The sequence below is a fragment of the Gordionus sp. m RMFG-2023 genome, chromosome 2 (genome assembly GCF_954871325.1).
Source record: "Gordionus sp. m RMFG-2023 chromosome 2, tfGorSpeb1-WG-v2, whole genome shotgun sequence".
Classification (NCBI taxonomy): Eukaryota; Metazoa; Nematomorpha; class Gordioida; order Chordodea; family Parachordodidae; genus Gordionus; species Gordionus sp. m RMFG-2023.
The window spans coordinates 55,616,389-55,637,333 of record NC_088776.1 but is presented as its reverse complement, the minus strand read 5'-3'; the positions used below and the strand labels follow the sequence as shown (position 1 = coordinate 55,637,333).

Below are 20,945 nucleotides of genomic sequence, written 5' to 3'. Positions count from 1 at the left end.
TCTGATAGATGATAATAAAAATTTCTTGCATCTGATATAAGAATTGCTTCTCTCTCTATCTCTTCTCTTCTCTTCTCTTCTCTTCTCTTCTCTTCTCTTCTCTTCTCTTCTCTTCTCTTCTCTTCTCTTCTCTTCTCTTCTCTTCTCTTCTCTTCTGAAAGAAAGAGAAGAGAAGAGAGAAAGAAAGAAAGAAAGAAAGAAAGAAAGAAAGAAAGAAAGAAAGAAAGAAAGAAAGAAAGAAAGAAAGAAAGAAAGAAAGAAAGAAAGAAAGAAAGAAAGAACTTTTCTTATTACGAGCATATAAATTCATATGAATGAAAAAATCGTCCATTTTGTGAAAATGGACCAAATGGACCATTTTATGATAAAAATTTTACTATCAAAATAGGCCCTCAATTTTTTCTGAGGAGTAATAATATAAATCATATGTTTTTTAAATTCTCAGATGATTAGAAAAATTTTTGAAAAATCTAACTTTCGGATAATTGCAAAATATGTACATTCTAATAATTACAGTATTTTTATGTATAATTATTTTTAAAAATTATTTTTAGATTTTGGCAAGAAAATAATTCCATTTAATCTTTCTGATATTGGTGAAGGCATTAAGGAAGTTGTTGTTAAAGAATGGTAAATATGATGTAGACAGTTTTTTATAATTCTATTTATATATAATTATTTATAAATTTTCTCTAAATACATGGATATATTTTTTAGTTTTATTCTAATATGACTTATCTTGTCCTATATTTTATATAAAAAAACATCTATTAAAATTTGGTGGATGGAAATAACAAAAAAATATTTGTTTCTACAAAATAAATTATTTATATATAAGAACAGATATTTCCAATATCTAGGGAAGGATGTCCAATTTTTTTAAATAATAAAAAAGTTTGGTTAGATTGAGATAATATTTTATTCATTTTTAATTGCAAAGGAAAAATAAATATTCCATATTAACTAATTCAAGAATGCAAGATCTATGGACATAAAATATAGTAAAGGGTTAACTATACTATTATACCTCTTCCTTATATTCCAAAGTTAACAAAATGAATAAATTTTAATTAAAAAAAATATATACCTGATTAATAGGGACCTCCAAAATCAATTTTTTTTTGGCCAATTATTTTTTCAAACCAGTCCTTGCCTGTTTCCAGGATGGCTGTCCAAATTTTTTGCTTAAAAAAAAATCTCAAATTAAAAATGTTTATTTTATTCTTTATTATTTTTTAAATTTATAATCTCTTTATATATATTAAAAAATAACATGATATATAAATCTATATAGGCATTAATTTGAATTATTTAGTAATAAATTTGATAATTTAATCAAGTTTTTCTATTTTACTTATTACATAATACTATGAGAAAATGAATAGTAAATATTACAGACCTCTTGATTTTTTTAAATTCATTTTATAATTGTGCTTAGGGATCTGCAACGGGCCTAATTTTTCAGGCCCAGCCCAAATGGTTTTTAACAAATATATCATGACCGGTATAATCTTGGACAAATTTTTTTTATATTTATCCGAAAAGCCTGACCCTTATTTATCCACGTGACCCGGCACAAGTTCTTTTAAATATAGAAAAACTTAATATTGTAAAAAAAAGAGTCTACAAATAAAAAATATAAGTGCCTTCACCTTGTTTCCTTGCAAGAATTTTAATATATATCAATTCATTTCACAAAATGTAATGGTGTCATATATGAAAATTTAAACTAACCAGGCTCAGCTCAAAATTAAAAAATAAGTATTCAACCCAATCCCAACCAAATTTTTTTTTTTTAAATAGACCTAGTCCTAGAGGTATGCATGGGCGTCTAAATTAAATTTTTTTTACTCATCTGGCTGTAAGATGGGTCTGACCTGTAGCCTGACATGACCCAGTTAATTAATAGTAAAAAAAATCCACCTTAATAAGTTATATATCTTTTATTTCACAAAAATGTCATTTAGCAGAATAACAAATATTGATGACTTTATAATATGTTCATTTTAATTTTAGAAATTTTTTTCTCTATTTAAACAATTATATCATCTTTTTCGGTATCAATCATGCAGCTTATAGAATCACAATAATTTTCAAATTTGATTATATTTTAACCTTACTTTTTATATTTAAACTGAACAAAATTTATATGCGTACAAATTATATAAAATGTAACTTTATATGAATAATGATTAGATAGATTATGGTTAATATATTTATATATAAAGTGGCAATATATGAATAAATATACATAATTTTTAGGGATCTGCCGATATTTTTTTTCGGATCGGATCGGTCCAATATTTTACCCATTTTAAAATATTGGATATCGACCAATATTATAAAATTTTCCGATCCGATAAAAAATGGCGTTTTTAACAAAAATTAAATAAATTTTTTTAAAAAAGTTATATCTAAAATCATTTATTTTTATAAATAAAATCGAAATCCATATTTTTTTATTAATAATTAATTAATAAACATTCTGCCATAATGTTATTCTTTTGTGAGTGAATCTCTTCCGAATCTGTCATCGTCGCAGGCTGACCTCTGATAAATTGGAAATTTTGGTATTTCTAAAAAGAAATTTTCGCTATATTAATGTTAAATATTATTTTAAATATTTATTTCAAATTTCGTAATATATTTGTTTATTGAATATTATATATGTAGATTAATGTTATTACATATTATATAAAAGTAATTTAACAATAAAAATATTTTATATACTTTTAGAATAGCAATTAAATTGAATATAAACTATAACTGATGATTATAATATATTTAAATGACATAAGTTATGGTAAAGTTAGATTATAGTTGTTATACTAATAAAAAGCAGGGGTTCGAACCGAACCGCAAAACCGGAATGAACCGTTATGATTTTCTGAACCGTAACCTTAACCGAACCGTTATAAAGAAAATATTAAAAGAGCAGAACCAAACCGTTATAAATATTTTGAACCGGTTTAAACCGGTTCAAAACGGTTTTAAAAATAATTAATTTTAAATTATTAACCTAAATTTAAAATTTTAATTTTCCTTGGGGGCATTTTTTAAATTGGTGATTTCTTTTCAAATTAAATATTTCTATATTATCAACATTTTATATCAAATTAAATATTTTTATATTATCAACATTATATATCAAATAATACCAGGTTTGTTGTTTTTTCTTTAAATACTTAATTTATAAGAGATTAGACAATTTATCTGTTAATTAGATAAGATATCTTAAAATCAGACAATTATTCTTGGCTAAATTAACAAATTTATATATAAGATATTAATAAGCTTTTAGAATAATACCTGCTAATAATTAGGAAAAAATTATATAATTCTATTATTAATAAATAACGAAATTAAATACCTTTTACATTCATTTTTATATTATATGGTTTATTTTTTATCTCATTATAAAAACTTGGATCATAGAATTTAAATGACAATAAATAAAATAGTCAGCAATATTTAAATGATATAATAATTTTTTATTTATAATCATTGTTTTTTTAAATTAAGAATTCTAATATTATAAATTATTTATTATTATAATATGTTAGTTAGCATTTACCATTATCATATATGCAAAATAAAAAAATATGATTAAAGAATGGCATTTGTAATAAATATTTTTCTAAATCTGTATTTTTAAATAATAAAAATCTTACTATAAATCTTCTGTTTAAATAAGTTAATTAACATTGCATTAAATTATTTTTATACTTTTATTTATTTATTAATGTGTTTTATATACAGTGAATTAAAAGTAGGAATTACATTTTGATGTTAAAAATATAAATACTATAGTTTTACTTAAATTACCTATTCTGTCATATTATATTAACATCTAATAGAAATAAAGTGCTGACCAATTTTTATATAATATTGTTTTACAATAATTTCTTATTAATTGATATATTCAAAAAAAGTTTATCTTAGTTTATATATATATCAGAGTGGGTAATTTGAATTAAACTATACTAGTTATATTTAGTTTAACATCAAAATGTAATTCCTATTTTTAAATGTAAGTCTATTTAATATAAAACACAAATAAATAAAAGTATAAAATAATTTAATGCAATGTTAGTTAACTTATTTAAACTGAAGATTTATAGTAAGATTTTTATTATTTAAATATACAGATTTAGAAAAATATTCATTACAAATGCCATTCTTTAATCATATTTTTTTTTATTTTGCATATATGATAATGGAAAATGCTAACTAACATATTATTTTAATAATAAATATTAGAAATCTGAATTTAAAAAAAAAATATGATTTTTATAAATAAAAAATAATTATATCATTAAAATATTTATTGCTTACCATTTTATTTATTGTCATTTAAATTCTATAATCCAGGTTATTTAAAAAATAAAAATGAAGGTAAAATTGTTTCTATTAAGCTTTTTTATTTATTCTATTTATATAATAAAATATTTTCATTTATCATCATATAGCTTTTTAGTTATCTATTAAATGGTTCGGGAAAAGTCAAATCCTGTGCGTTCCTATTTTAAATTAGATATCATAAAAAATCAATCTATTTGTAAAATAGAAGATTGTGGTAAGGTCTTAACTGGGGACCATGCTGCAAATCTTGAACGGCATATAGAAAGATTCCACAATAGGGAATTCAAATTATTAAGAAAAAAGAAAGAAAATTTGACTATTAAAAAAATTCAAATAACGAAAACTGCAAACCAGTATAATACAATCCAAGATGCTTTTAAGTCCAACACTACTACAATACAAATCAATATAAATAAAGAAACTTTAATCCGCTCCTGCACCGAGCTAAAATCAATTGACGACAAAGCATTTCAAATATTATAGATCCAATAATTATAGGATTGGGTGGAAATTTAACTATCAATTCGGAAAATATACGCAATAATATTAAAAAAATAGCGTTAGATTTTTCGGAAAATATAAAAAAGGAAGTATATCAAAAACTTATTTCGTTAAAATTAGATATAGCAACTAGATATGATAGGGATCAATATTCAATTTATAAATAACGGAAAAATAAAATTGAGGACTCTATGGATGAAAGTGATTAAAGAACGACACACATCAGAATATCTTAAAAAAATTATTCTAGATGTTCTAAAAGAATATGAAATAAAAATTGAGCCGATTTACACAATAACCACCGATAATGCAGCAAATATGATTAAGTTAATTAAGCTATTAATACTACACGATGAAGAAGATGATGACCTTAACGATTATTTAATTAATGATGATTTAAATAATAATGATATAGATAATGATGATTTAAATAATAATGATATAATTCATGATGAAAATAAAGAACCTTTTAATATTGAAAATATTAATCTTGCATCAAATGCCAGATCCATATTAATAGGTATTAGATGTGCTTCACATACATTTCAATTAGCAATTGATTGCATTAAAAATTCAAATGAAATTGTCATTATAAATAAAGCAAGAAACATCTGCAAAAAAATAAGAAATCAGACAACAATGGCTATTCTCTCAAAATTAAATTTGAAAAAACTACTAATAGATTGTTGCACAAGATGGAACTCTATCTATTTAATGTTGGAGAGATTAGTAGAGTTAAAAAGCTTTTGCCAAGAAATATCACTCCAAAGCGATCGCGAAAAATGTTAATCAGAGAATGAATGGAAAATAATTAGTGACATATTAAAAGCTTTATATCCAGCTTATGTTTTGACAAAATATTTACAAAGTGAACAATTGACAATGGGCGATTTTTATGCTGCGTGGATCAAATGTCTCATGCAAACGAGTTAAGTAGACACTCCATTTGCCAGACTTTTAGTTTCTACGATGAAAGCACGAGAAATAAATTTCAAAAATGAAGTTTTTTGCTCTGCTATTTATCTCGACCTTAGATATAATGTATTCTTAACTTTTGAAGAAAGAGAGATCGCCAGAAAACATCTTTGTAAAACTTGGAACTTGATACAAAATCTAAATAATCAGAATATTGAAATTCTAATATGCCTACGTGTTCGTATTCGATTGTTAATTTAGATGATGATTTTGAAGATTTATTAAAGTCGCATGAAAGTTTAATTATAATAAATGTATAGAAATAGAATATATAATTCGGTCATTTGATAATATAGAGAGATTAGAAAAAGATACTAATCTTTTGAATTATTGGGAAAATGTAAAGAATAGTATGCCAGAACTTTATAAGTTAGCTATAACTGTGCTAGCAGTTCCAGCTACGCAGGTCTCCGTAGAAAGAGCATTTTCAAGCCTCAAGTTTATACTCTCTGCGCAGAGAACTAAATTAAATCCTGAAATATTAGAAAATGTTTTAGTTATCCGTTCGAATTCTCTTTTTAAACCTAAATAGTATAGTATACATATTATTTTATTCATTATTGTATTTGTTTGTTTTTATCTTATTTATTTATGAAATAAAAAAAAACTAATTTGTCTAATTTATATTTCCTAAATTTAATAAAAATATCTATTAGATTATCATGGATAAATTAAATAAGAAATTATAAAATAAAAAGATTTTTCTCTAAAATTAATATATACATGGTTAATGATTAATTTTTTTTAAAATTAAATTTATAAAAACCGAAACAAACCGAAAAGAACCGTTATAAATTATAAACCGAACCGAACCGATATGATTTTTTTAAAAAAAACCGAAATGGAACAAAACCTTTATAAAATTTTAAACTAAAAACCGGAACGAACCGAACCGTTATACTAAATGGTTCGAAACCCTGATAAAAAGTATACTATAAATTATAACCATTGGTGTCTTTTCAGAATGCCAAATTAGATATGATGTCGGATCGGTAATCGGCCGATATCAATTTAATATCGGATAGGATCAGCCTTCAAAAAGTTGTATCGGTACACCCTTAATAATTTTAAATTGTTTCTTACATAATATCATATTTAAACTCAAATTTTTAAAAAAAAAATTTCCGGCTCAGGTTCGGTTTGGGTTGGATCTAAAGATGTGTGATCGGGTGGGGCTTTGACAAAAATTTTTAAATTCGAGCTCGGGTCTAGCTTAGGCCGTGAAAAGATCACTTTTTAGACCTTTGCCCGGCCAAGCCCAAAACCCGGTTAAGCCAGGCAGGGTATGGCCTGATCTCTAATAACGCTATTCGATCATGCAAAAAAGGGAAGAATGGGTAATATAATACTAATATTTTTCAGTCCGCACGCTTGACTGACTATAGCACCACTGGCCCATCCTGAATAATTAATGATTAATATGTGGAAATTATTAAATAGATCATAGCTTAAGGTGATAATTATAATATATTATCCATTTTAATATGCAAATAATATCAACTTTGAGCTGTCTTTAACAGCAAATAAATATTACTATTATATTATAATTAGTGCAAACTATTTGAAAAGAAAGAAAAAAATGAAATTCAAAATAATAACCTTAAGTATAAATTAAATATAACTGAAGTGGATTTGGGCCCACCACTTTTATTAATCATAAATATATTTATTTTAAGAAAGGAGTTGTATTGGTATTGACAGACATTTTTATCGTTATCAGGATTGATTCATTTTAAAAGTATGGCTTAAAACTAAATGTCTAGTTTAGAGTATAATTTTTTTTATATTAATATTTCAAAGTTCAAAAGGATAATGATTAGATTTTAAAATGCTATATTTAAGGTACATCAAGCAAGGAGACACCATAAAGCAGTTTGATAGGCTATGCGAGGTTCAAAGCGATAAAGCCAGCGTTACCATTAGTTCAAGGTATGATGGTACCGTCGCCAAATTACACGCATCCGTTGAAGACACCGTAAACGTCGGTCATCCATTGATTGACGTTGAAATTTTTGAAGAAAATTCGGGTGGGCGTGAGGAAAATGACACGAAACAGATGGTGAATGATGAAGGAAGCGAGAAAATAGATAGTGACAAAACAGGTTTTATTAAAAGTAACACATATTACACTTTTCCTTATCATAAATTCTCTTTATTAAATAAATTTTTTTTAAAAAGAATCAACGACTAAATTGGATAAAGGCGAAGAATTTCTACGATCCACGAGGAATGCCAAATCTATACCTATGGTCAGAAAATTGGCAAAGGATTTGGGGGTAAATAAAAAAAAGAGAATATTTTATTTGAATTACTAAATATTACCATCTTTCTTTTAAAAATCAAATTCCATTTAATTGAAGTAGATTAACTTTTCCAAGACAAAAGGTAGGAGGAAGGAAGGAAAATAAAATACAAAATTATTCATTCATTTAAACCACTTAATGATAAATTCCGATAAGCTTAGTAACACGGGTGGTTATATTCGGTTAGATAAAATAAAAGGGGGAGGGCATGGAATAAATAGTAGAAATGTCAATCCGCAGTTTTTAAAAATCTAAATTAGCATGATCGTCCACACAAGAATGGAATTATGATTGGTTCTATCATTAAAGTACGCACATTCGAATCACACGAAGGGTGGGGTGTAGTGTTGTTAAAAATCTCACTTTGGGTCTATTTATAAAAACGGCCCGATTAAGATTATGACCAAAATAACATTATAGGCTAAAGATTTTGCTCATTGCTGGCGGAAATGCTTTAACATCTATTTGCCAAATCTCGATGCTTACATAATATTATTTTAGCTAAAATCTTAATCGTTTTGGCTTTTTAACAACACTAGTGGTGTGTGATCCATGGATCATTCGTAAAAATAATTCGATCTCTTATATCCTTTCCCCTGACTCCTCCCGCAAATCAAATAAACCTGGAAAGGTGAGTCCTAAATAGAAAATCAACTTTTTCGTTTCTATATTCGCGAGATAATAGTTTTATCTTTATATATATATTTTTTTTCAGATAGTTGATTTGGGGATGATTTCGGGAACTGGCCCTGACGGGCGAATAACAGAAGGTGACGTTAGAAATTACGTTTCAGGTTTTATTTACAAAATCCTTATATTATAATTTTTTTTTTAGTTTTCTATACTATAATTTACCGTAACGCTGCCTCTATAGTAAGGGCGATTTTATCAAGCGATGCGAAATTAATCGCTAGCGAAATCATGGCTTATTCACCACAGTTATGTTAATTTTTAAAATATGTTTAAGCAGCTGTCGCGATTTCATTATTTCGCTCTTTATTGGCTTAATTGTGTAAATTATGCAGTTCACGCTTACTAAGACCACTTTTGGGCGTTCTAACTTTTGATGATCATTTATTAAGATTATTAGAATTGTACAGAATAATTTAAAATAATTCCTATGACTTTTAAAATATGAAAATTATTCAGAATTAGAGCAAGGTAAGCAGACGATAAAAATAAATATAACGTGGAAATGTTCTAAAAATTTTTAAAAACATGTTTTGACACTCCATTTTTAGCGTGCTATCTTTTTATGTTAGTTGATACTCTCATATAGCCATGTCTCGTTTAGCCCATGCTCACCTCTTAATCTACCATAACAAAGATTCATTATTCTATTTCTATCAGAGATCTGTCAGGTCCGAAACTGGCTGAAAAATATATTTCTTTGAACAAACCGGCCTAGGCTTATTTTTTTATTATAAAACCCTGGAAAATCATATAATGGAGCATTTAATATTTATTTAACAGCTGATATTTTCAATTTCCCTTTCGATACAATTTACTAAATAGCCAAAGGCCTAGTAATATGAAAGAAAATATTTATCCTTTCGAAGACTTTGTCAGGACATTTTAGCTTAATTGTATCAATGTATGTTTTTTTTTAAAAAAAAAGGATATTTATAAAGACTAACGCCGATCATAATCCTCTTAAAAAAAACAATAATGGTTTATTTTTTTGCGTTTTTTATTTTTGTAATAAAAAACGATGGATTATCTCTTTTTTATTGCAAATAATAGGAGGTAGTATCAAAAGTGGTAAAATTATTTTGCAAGATCTACGTTCATCGAATATCGAAAAACTTAAAGGTATTAATATTAATTTTTTTTCTAAAAATAAATAGACATATTATATTTATTATAAATTTTTGACTATCAATGACAACCTTTTACAATTATAAAAATTTGACCCGAGGCCAAACTTATGAAAATTAGGGTCATAGTCCTAAAAAAAGGAATGCGTTTTTTTATAACAATTGTAGCCTTAAAAACGTTCAATATTAGTTTAATTAAAATAAAATGAATTATTTCGTCTCATTTGGGAAATAAAGATTTATTAATCTATTAAATATGCATGCAAATATGTAAATATATTATATATTTATATATAAAAATATAACCAAATATATAAATATAACCGTAACAAAAAGGTGCCAGGAAAGCCATGATAAAATCCATGAACAAAAATTTAACCATACCACAGTTCGTATTGACTGAAGCTATACAAGCCGACCCATTGTTGGACCTGAGAAAACGGACTAACCATTTGATCCGGCCCGCTAAGTTGAGTCTTATGCCATTCATAATCAAAGTAAAAAAAAAAAAATTAATTTAACGAAGAGAGAAATGGAAGAAATATATAAAAAAAAAGAAAATAATATTTACCGTATAAGACCGTTTCCTAAATAGATCGTTTTTTTTGAAGCGGTTAGTGAGGCATGTTTCCGGTATTTTTTTTGTTATATTTCCATATTTAAAAATAACGTGATGGACCCGATATCTCAGACGCCATTTAATTGTTAATTAAACACAAACGATTTTGAATTTTATAAACGATTAAATGGCGTCTGAGATACCACCAGATCCATTACATAAATTAATTCGACAAAATATTATCCTTTGGAAGAAAAAATTACCGGAAACATGCCTCAAAAACCGCTTTGAAAAAATACGATGGAAATTGCTTAAGAAATCTTGGAAGAATTAGATTCATTTTTTATAAAACCCTGTATAACGTACTCGATATTTTATGTTGAATTTAAATCTACTCCCTTTAGTATAATACTGACATTTATGATTGACGTTACTATATATTCTAACAAAATATCTTAAAGTTAAATAAATAAAAATTTGGATATGTTCCCTGTACGAGTGGAAGGATCCCGTATAATCACCATGATTCAAATTTGTTTTTGAATAGACTTAACCACTTTAATTATATAATATTTATTAATCAGACAGCTTCCATGGCCTTGACAAAATTTCCCATTATGAATAGCACATTCGAAGAAACCGAAGAAACACTATATTATAAGGTTTTATTTAGGAATATTTTAAAAATATATATATAACACACAAAGTAATTTGAGGCCGTGCCCTGAACCCTCTTATTTTTTGAAACTTATTTCTGTTGAGACCAATCTATTTAGATTCTGAACTAGGTATATAGTTATGTTTAACGGCTCCATTTTTAAAAAACGGCTGTCATTTTAGCCAAAAGATATCACGCAAGATTGTAAAGGTTTGGGCATCTATTTATCAATTATCTTGGCGCTCATGGTAATCTTTTGGCTAAATTGAACTGTTTAACAACACTAACTTGTATCCCCCCCCCATACTATTTTAGTCTAAGCTGGTTATATTTTGAAAATGGGGGGAAAACGGCAATAAAAAAACCAATGTAACTATTAGTTACTTTTCAAGTAACTTAACAACAATATTTAGGATAAAATATAAATATTGGATCAAGGAATTATTTTTAAAATAAATATATGGCAATTATTATTTTTTTTTATTGTAACATTTATTGGTTTATTCTATTCCTCTATCTATAGAGAAATTTTTATTCCTCATAATATTATTAAAAATTGGATCAGCTGATAATGGTGATCGGTCGATATTTAATTTATATCGCAAAATCGGATCAATCCGACCCGCCGAATCTAAAAACACCCCGGGTTCGATGGGTTACCCATAAATCGGTCCCTGTTTGGCCTGTGCTCTCAAAATGTCCAGCGAAACAATTTAAAATTTTCTGAACCCAAATTCGGCTTAATTATATAAAATTATTAAATCGGCCTCCGCATTTTAAGAATCCTTCCAACAAATAATTTTTTGGAAATTTTGTTAGAAAATTTAGCATTTTCTAAGAAATGATTCCTTTAATAAATTACTTTTATGAAGTCATCTTATTTTTTTTTTCTTTCAGGAAATAATTATAGGAAGTAAAAGAGTATTTTATATATATATATTTTTTTTAAACAAAAATTTATAAAGAGTGATCATAACATAGGCGTGGCTATAGACACTGACTGCCTTGATCTGGGCCTTATAGTGCCTAACATAAAAAAGGTGCAAGATCTATCCATTATCCAAATAGGCCAAGATTTGGATCGATTAATCCAGCAATGCAAAATGGAAAAAAAACCTAAAATGGAGGATTTGAAGGGGGGAACCTTCACCATTTCTAATATTGGAGCGGTTATTTTATTATTTTTTTTTATATAATATACGCTACTTATATTTTATAAGAACATGGAAATAAAAGGATATAAAATGAGAAGGTGAATAAAGGAAAGATAGATAGCTAGAAAAAAGGAAATCTATTTATTTTACGATAGAGTTTTTTTAATGGTTTTTTTTGGTGACTAACATAATTTAGTCACTTTCTCCACACCTTTTATTCATTAATTTTCATGAGTACTATTAATTTCTTTTCATTCTTTCTTCTATTCTCTATTTTTTCCATCTATACTCATTTCTTTCTTATTCTCTTTCCATTCTTCCCTCATTTTCCCTTTTATTTTATATTAGATAGGCGGACTCCACTCCATGCCCTTGATCCTATGGCCGGAAGTTGCCATAGTAGCTATAGGCAAAATTACGGTAAATAATATATTTTTTTATAACAAAATATAAAAACACACGCAGAACTTAGAAGTTAATTTTTATTAGAAAATAATAATTGTAATTTTTACGTTATTTAATACTAACACAATAAAATTGTTAAATGCCACAGAAGAGGAATTATGAGCCAACTCAAGGAAATAGCCGTTACAACAGCTGATGTATTTAAATTTTTATTCATATTTATAATCACATGACATGTCGGTTTGTCAGGTTATTAATGTAGAGCATTAAATTTAATTTAAAAAACCCAAATCTAAACCCTAAACCATATCCTTCTACCATATTTCATCAAATTGAAAAATTTTCTTCAGCTGAGCTCTCCTAAAGTTGAGCAATTATAACAATGGAAATACTCCTTATTATTATCAAGGTAAGATGCTGTAGAGGGAGCTGGAAAGGCGGAAAAGTTTATTTATGACGTCAATTTAATCAAGATTTATAGTGGTTTTGTTACTCATTATATTTGTCCAGAAATATTTTGCCTTTATTAAACTTTTTTTAATATTAATGTGTTGCTATTAATTATATATTTTTTGGTAAAAGGATACCATTCACATTTCAGAACCGAGTATCCACAAATTGGATTCATCTGAAGGTGGCTCGAAAGAAAAAATACGAGGAATATTGGAAAGATTCAACTCGGAAATACGCCAAAATAACCCAGAGTCACTATTAGCGTATAACGATCGCTCTAACATGAAATCAGCATTACTCGGAGAAAATTCTGAAAGTGATCGGAAACTCAAAACTCTGTTAGCGAAATTGCAATCGGCTATAAGCGAGGATTCCTTGATTTCGAGGTTCAAAGTGAGCAAAACTTTCCATTTCAGTGTCAGCGCCGATCACAGAATTATAGATGGCGCTACCGTAGCCAAATTTTTAACCTATTGGAAATCGCTCTTGGAGAACCCTCAATTTATGATCGCCCAACTCAAATGAAATTAATTTATTAGGATATAATTAAGGGACCAACCAAAAAGACGTATAAATTATTTTGATAAAATATCATATTTGTGAAGTATTGAAAAAAAAACTCGCTCAATTTTCCGTTTTATTTATTTGAAAATTATTAGGTAATTTGAATACAAAATCATACATCACTTATAACTATTTTATTTTAAAAGAAAAAAATATATATATTTTGGATTATTACATATTATAATATTTAATATAATATTATCATTTTGTATTCCTTTTTGTCATCGGTTGAAAATGTCAAAATTGTTAGATTTCCGGTTCACTTAATTAAAAAAAAATATTCGGAGAGGTTGTATCTTAAAAAAAAATTCGATTTCGAATATACAGAAATTTTAAAATCTTTTCCTCGTCCCCACTCCACAGATTCATATAAAAATTTGAGTTGCTGAGTGCTTGCTTTAGATTAATTTATAATTATATAAGAGATTAAAAATCACGTACCAGATCAAATGTCACTTGTCTTTCATGATTTTTATTATTGAAATAATGGCATTGAGTTTACTTTAGAATAATTTATAAGTAAATAACGCATTACCAATGACTTATAGATATAAATAAGGGGTTACGTGACTTTCATTATTTTCCTTATTCAAATAACGGCACTGAAGTTTACTTCAGTATAATTTATAAGTAAATAACAGATTCACCAATTACATACCAGACAAATAAATAAGTCACGTGACCTTCATTATTTTTTATTTAAAAGAGGGATTGTGAATATATCTTAATTCTTTATAAATTTATATGGTAAAAGATCTGGTACAGCCCACCCCCCACCTACATTCCCCTTCCCCGAGCCAATGACGCTGAAGCTAGTGTTGTTAATTTGCTTGGTCGTAAAATTTTCGACACTTTCATGTGCTCAGGCCGACCCGGGGTCCAGACCCACCTAAGAATTACACCTGGGGCTCGGATGAATGTAAAGTAAAAAAAAATAAATCTCATTTTCTAATATTAAATCTTATACATTCTAAATAAGCTTTTAATCTCATTTTCTAACCATTTAAATATTTTTTTAAATTTGGGGACTTTTTTTTTGATCAAAATGTTTTCGGGTAAAATAAAACATCAGTAAATATTAAAATAATAAAGTAACCCATGACTGGAAATATAAACAAAAAATAAAAATTAAACGTCATTCATGCATGTATAAATAATAAAAAGAAATGTAAATTTATAATTTAATTTGTGATGAAATGGCCAAGTCTCATGATGCGTTTTTAAAATATTTTTGAAGTTGTTTATTAATTATTATTTATTAGTTATTTTCTATACAAAATTAAAATTTTATTTATTTTTATATTCAATAATTATCCAATAATGTTTCGTGAATGGTGCCCTGCGTTTTGGCCAGTTTAATTTGCTTAACGTCTTCCTTAGATATTCTCAGTTTTCTGTCTTGAAAAATTTGGAACTTTTGCCTTTATTAAATTAAAGAAATAATAATTTAAATTGTAACTTCATTTTTTTTTTACCATACATAAGATTATATATAATTTATATTACACATGTATGCATTTTTGTTTTTAAAAAAATGTAATATAATATATATTAAAAATTGACACCACCTTAAAACTCATGAGGATGACGATTGAATCAATAAAAAAAACATCCCATCCCATATAAAAATATTTTGTTTGAAAATAAAATATATTTTTAATCTAATCAAGTAAATAACTTAAATTTTTTCTTTAAATCATATTACTAAAGAAAAAAAAATTATAATATGATATTAGAATTTTTTTTCTTCTATTTTTTAAATTTATAAATTTAACTCTTCACTGCAAAGGTGGAAAAAACTCCCTTAACTACAAAGGTGGGATTTATTTTACCCCAAATTTTGATTAGCTATATCTCAGAACATATTAAAGTTTAAGATCTAAATTTTTGAATATATATTAAGAAATTATTGGAGATAATAAATAAAAAATCTTAGATTAATAGTTACTTCTAAAAAAAAGTTTTGCAGATTTTCCTAAAGTTGCTGAAATAAAAATTTTTTTGAGACCTTCCTTTAATCATAGTGTTATCATCAAAAAAAATTTAAAAAATGCAAATTTTATTATATATTTTATTAATTCAATGTTGAATAATGATAATTACATAAATTTTATAAAAAAATATCAAATATAAAAAAAAATATTAATCATCAAATATCATGTAAATTTTTATAACAACATTCACGACAATAAGTATTCATATGATCTTTACAAATAAATTTAGAACAATTTTAAAAAATTAAGGTTGTTTTTTTGTCCTTTACCCTTGGGCAATCATAGCATTCCTTTTTTATTTGATGAAGTAGGTTTTTCATCAGTAATATTGAGAACATCCCCAATAATAAAATAAATTTAGAACTTTTTATTATCACTAAAAATTTCTCTAATATGTGTTGCTTTATCATTTGCTTTCCTCGTATCCCTTGTATTCATATCATCAAATCTTAAAACTTTCAATAGAAATTGGAATCTATCATGGTGTATCTAAATATATTTACACCAAATCCATCCTTATTCCATAAATCTCTTATATTTTGATAGTTTGATTTATAAACACCAGCTATCATTAGTAAACCAACCAGAGCATTAAATTTATTTTCATCCATTTTACTATCATAAATAGAGTCATCTTTTTGAAGAGCCTAAATCTTTTGATTTGTGTATTTTAAAATTAAATCGGTAATAATTGCTGAGATGAATAGTTTAAAGCTTTCTAGGGGGGGATATTGCATTTTTTGCATGTGATTTAACAATGGGATCTAGTTCTTTTTTGAGGCAGGCATTCTTTATTCCACTTGATTTTGCCATCTATACCTTAATTTTTTTAGAATAACTTATTAAAAGATAGCATATTTTACTGTAACAATATTTATAATTATCTTCATACTTTTCACTATCTATATCATCTTCCTCTGTTTCTGAGTTGTGATTGCTGTCATATAAATAATCATCACTTGACTCAGAATCTACTTCACCTATGTAAAATGTTATAAATATTAAATAGAAAATACTTCCAGAACTTGATGATATTAAACTATCCATATGCTCCTTTTATAGTATTTAGCTCCACAAGAAAAAAATTAGTATAAAATTTTAAAATTTTGGGTCACAATATAACAATGAAAAATTTAAAAATAAATTTTTTTTTTTCAATTTTATATATTAGTTTGTAATATACAATAATATTAATTAATAAAAAAAAATTTGGAAAAAAAAATTTCGTAAGTACAAAAGTGGGACCTATACTACTCCAAGCTCAACAAATTGCAAATATTTTATATCAAATCAATTATCTTGAAATTTGGTAGATATGTTCTTTATAACAAAATATTAAACTACTATAAAAACCAGGTCAAATTATCTTCAGGATTTTTAATTACCATGATTATAAAAGCAGTGGGGTATTATTTACCCCACCTTTGTAGTTAAGGGTTAAATATAATAAATCTTCTATTTTTTGAGTTTTAAAATATATTCCGGTATTAAAAAAAGAGGATTCAAAACAACAGACCGGTCATGAAACCTTCTTTAAATGTGTCAGTATATCTAGATTTAATAGTATCGTTATGCCCCATCATAGTTCAGAATCAAGTACGAACTTTCTTGTCAGATTTGTTTGATTTCATCGCTATTTTTTAATCACGTATATTTATTTTTTTCTTCTAATTTTATATATGTATCTTGGACAAGTACTTTTATTTTTAAAATATTTTAAAAGTTATTAACCATTAATGACCAAATAAAATAATTACCTAAAAGAGGGACTAATAAAAAAATATTTTAATTACCTTTAATTTGATACCCATATCAAAAAATATTATTTTTTACACCCCACCCCTCTCCCATCTACCCCCCAGACCAAGTCATACCCATCATGCCAAAAAATGAATACTTTTAATCTAAAGATGTTAAATTTTATTTGATACCCATATCGATATTTTGTGTTGATAAAAATATTCCTAACCCCCCAAGACCCTAGATCCGCCTTTTATGAGTGATTATTATTATTACAATAAAAAAATATTTTAATTACCTTTAATTTGATACTTATATCAAAAAATATTATTTTTTACACCCCCCCCCCAGACCAAGTCATACCCATCATGACAAAAAAATGAATACTTTTAATCTAAAAATATTAGATTTTATTTGATACCCATCATATCGATATTTTGTGTTGATAAAAATATTCCTGACCCCACAAGACCTCCGCCTCACCTTCTATCAGTGTATTACAATAAAAAAATATTTTAATTATCAACATGTTTATTAAATCGTCACAACACAACACGACCCGGGTCTGAACCCCGGGTCTATGCTCGGGGTTCGTGCTCAGAGCTGGTTTGGTCGATTTTTTAGACCCAAACCCTGGGTCTGGGTTTTACACAACCAACCAATTAACAACACTAGCTGAAGCCCCCTTGATGACTAGAATATAAAATGGATACTGATTATTATGTTGATTAAACCCCCTTCCCGCAAGTTTTTATGACATAAATAATTATTAGACGAAGGTCTTGCGATTAATATGCTATCAAATTGTAGTAATCTCTAATATTGAGTGGCATTCAAAAGTAAATTTATGAAAAATACTGTCACTTTTCTCTTTCCTGATTCATACACTCCTCCGGACACAAAATTAACTCATCATCAATAATATTTGTTATACGACAGCATTTATTAATTTTACACATTTCTTATATACAAATCTTATAAATTCCAAAAATTAAATAAAATTCAAAACATATTTCGGTCATCCTAAAATAAATCATTCGCTAAAAAAATGCATCTTCGCTTAAAAAAAATTTTTCTGGTAACTTGCGCGCGAAATATTTATTCATGCAAGAAAAAAGTAATACAAAATCAGCTGTTTTTGATGATAATCTTTTGTATCCAGTGGGAAAATTTAGCCACGTCACTATACACCCCAGGGAAATTCGACTCACCGCACCCTTTACCAAAGGAAATAATCCCCTTTAAGACCCACCTCACCATTATATCGTCTTCGTCCAACTGATTCATATCGATCACTCCATTTTCTATCTCGGTCTTGAAATATTTCTTAAAAGATTCCTTATCTATCAGCTCGTGCCTTTCCCTATTTTTCTCTCTCCATAACCATTTTTTATTCATTTTTTTCTTGGTGGATACCAATGTCTTATTTCCCGGTTTTTTAATAACAACTTTTGCGCACATTAAGGGGCCACCAGAATCACCTTGACAAGCATCTAGACCTCCGTGATACGAGCCTGTATGTTTGTAAAATTAGTATATATTACGTAAAGATCTATGATTTAAAAACGTTAGTGTTTATTATAATATTTTTTTTTACATAACAATAAAACAATTTATTTAATTTAAAAAAAAATATTTAACAAAAGAAAGAAAATTCACAATTATAGACCCGACGGTCTGACCACTATCCCATGGGCTAATCTCTTATTTTGGATTATATACGTGTGAGTCATTCTTCCCCATTAATATTAATAGTAACTTGCTTACTCAAGCAAAGACCGAAAAAATAAACAAATACGAAAGCCTCAGTAATTAGACATTTTGCTCCTATAACTTTATTAATTAGCTCACAAAATTAAATGGCAAATACTTGAACCTGGGGAATCCCTATTCCTTACACAGAACATACAAATCAATATTTTTAAATGTAACTATTGTTCATTTTTAGGAACCCAATTATGTTTTTCCTTACATTTTTTTTTAAAGTTTATTATTTTTGGTTTTTGCATTTTTATAGATATTATATTATAATAGTTTTAATAAGAAATAGAAATTATATAAAGGAATTATAAAATTAAAAATAATATACCCTACGAAAATATATAACAGGTTATATATAAATACAAATATATTTTGAAAAAATTGTAGAAATGATATAGAGTTACAACATAAAAATTTGTTTTATTTAAATTTAAAAAAAAAACTCCAATCAATTAATTAGTAGATAATCATCTTTTAGGATAGTGCAACCCACGAAGCTGATTTAATTAGCTTTAAGCCTGGCCTTTGTCTCAAGAAGAAGCTTTCATTGGTTTTATCCGTGAGTTTGGAGATGTGGGATGGGATCCTAGTTCCTTAAAAAACTATAAGGTGAGATTTCCAAAAGTTGTTAGGATGGTGGAAATAATCGAGATGAAGATTTTGGTCATCCAAGAAGATATGGAAAAGGAATTATGGTCGAATAAGGAAATCTTTTCAAAAAAAATGTAGCCCCTCCCCCAACCCTTAAGAAAAAAAATTAAGAATGAAAGATATGGAACTTATTTAATACATGTATATATATTTTTAATGTGTATAATATCGGTGGTATTAAATTTGTGGCATTATTTTAAAAATATAATATAAACAGAATTTATTAATATTTCGCAATGAAAAAAATTCGATTTTATACAAGTTAAAATATAAATTTCATACTTTTTTGATAATATAATATAAAAAATAAAGACCTATCCTTCCCCCCCCCACCCCTCCAATCCTGAACAAACTTTAAAGGAATGCATCATTGAATACTATAATGCTAAAACATATTTTGAAATGCAAAAAATTTTACGCAGAAAAAAAATACTATTAAATGCCAAGGATGACACAAAATCTAACTGTCAATAATGTAAAAATTTTATCAACTCATAATTACATATGTGACAAAATAAATATAATAAAACCTGCGCATAACTGTTTAAGATTGAGATCCACATATTGTTTGTACAACATCCCGCATATCCTATTGTCCAGCAGTGTGATACACGCTTGTTTTAACATGGGTGGGTAAATTATACTCTCGAACGGATCATATTTAAACGTTTTCGTGGGCTTATAGATCTTTTCGGTGAATACCTTAGTCACGAACGGAATTCTATCTACTTTAGATGCTCCGACCCCTTTGTAAATACTACCACTTTTTTCGTTGAAGCCAGAGCTTCCATTATAGGTCACTTTATTAGTGGTCTCTATAATTACCTTTGGCAAGTCTCTGACTTTTCTTTTCGAGTCAAAATTATTCATAATCCTAACCCTCGATTTAGGTTTATTATCATAAATACTACTATTAGCCACCTTTTTCACCAATTTGTGTTGACCCGTCAAAGGTTTTCCCGTTTTCTGGTCATTAACGATTTTTAAAACATAAGACCCGGTTGAAGCTTTATTAGTCGGAGCTATAGGTAGTTCCCGTAATTCGTTC

General features: G+C 26.8%; 1 protein-coding gene across 3 annotated transcripts; it reads left to right on the top strand.

Moving 5' to 3' along the window:
* Window positions 1-434: 434 nt before the first annotated feature.
* LOC135925153 (lipoamide acyltransferase component of branched-chain alpha-keto acid dehydrogenase complex, mitochondrial-like) lies at window positions 435-19,416 on the top strand. Of its 3 annotated transcripts, XM_065460355.1 has the most exons (12): window positions 435-515; window positions 555-630; window positions 7,681-7,952; window positions 8,017-8,114; window positions 8,857-8,935; window positions 9,885-9,953; window positions 10,295-10,455; window positions 11,102-11,179; window positions 12,141-12,344; window positions 12,678-12,749; window positions 13,317-13,755; window positions 19,132-19,416. In XM_065460355.1, exons 1-11 carry the CDS (start codon window positions 446-448, stop codon window positions 13,710-13,712), a joined length of 1,575 nt encoding a protein of 524 aa, XP_065316427.1. In that variant the 5' UTR covers window positions 435-445; the 3' UTR covers window positions 13,713-13,755; window positions 19,132-19,416. The 3 variants fall into 3 exon arrangements, with proteins under 3 accessions (XP_065316427.1, XP_065316428.1, XP_065316426.1); XM_065460356.1 differs by lacking the exon at window positions 19,132-19,416 and having other exon boundaries at window positions 7,681-7,940; window positions 13,317-13,968; XM_065460354.1 differs by lacking the exon at window positions 19,132-19,416 and having other exon boundaries at window positions 13,317-13,968.
* Window positions 19,417-20,945: the final 1,529 nt, after the last annotated feature.

Coding starts and splice junctions, on each gene's coding strand:
- LOC135925153 (XM_065460355.1), top strand. CDS start 446: ATGATTAGAAAAATTTTTGAAAAATCTAACTTTCGGATAATTGCAAAA. Junction 8,115..8,856: donor AATTGGCAAAGGATTTGGGG/GTAAATAAAAAA, acceptor ATTTTTTTTCAG/ATAGTTGATTTGGGGATGAT. Junction 8,936..9,884: donor CGTTAGAAATTACGTTTCAG/GTTTTATTTACA, acceptor TGCAAATAATAG/GAGGTAGTATCAAAAGTGGT.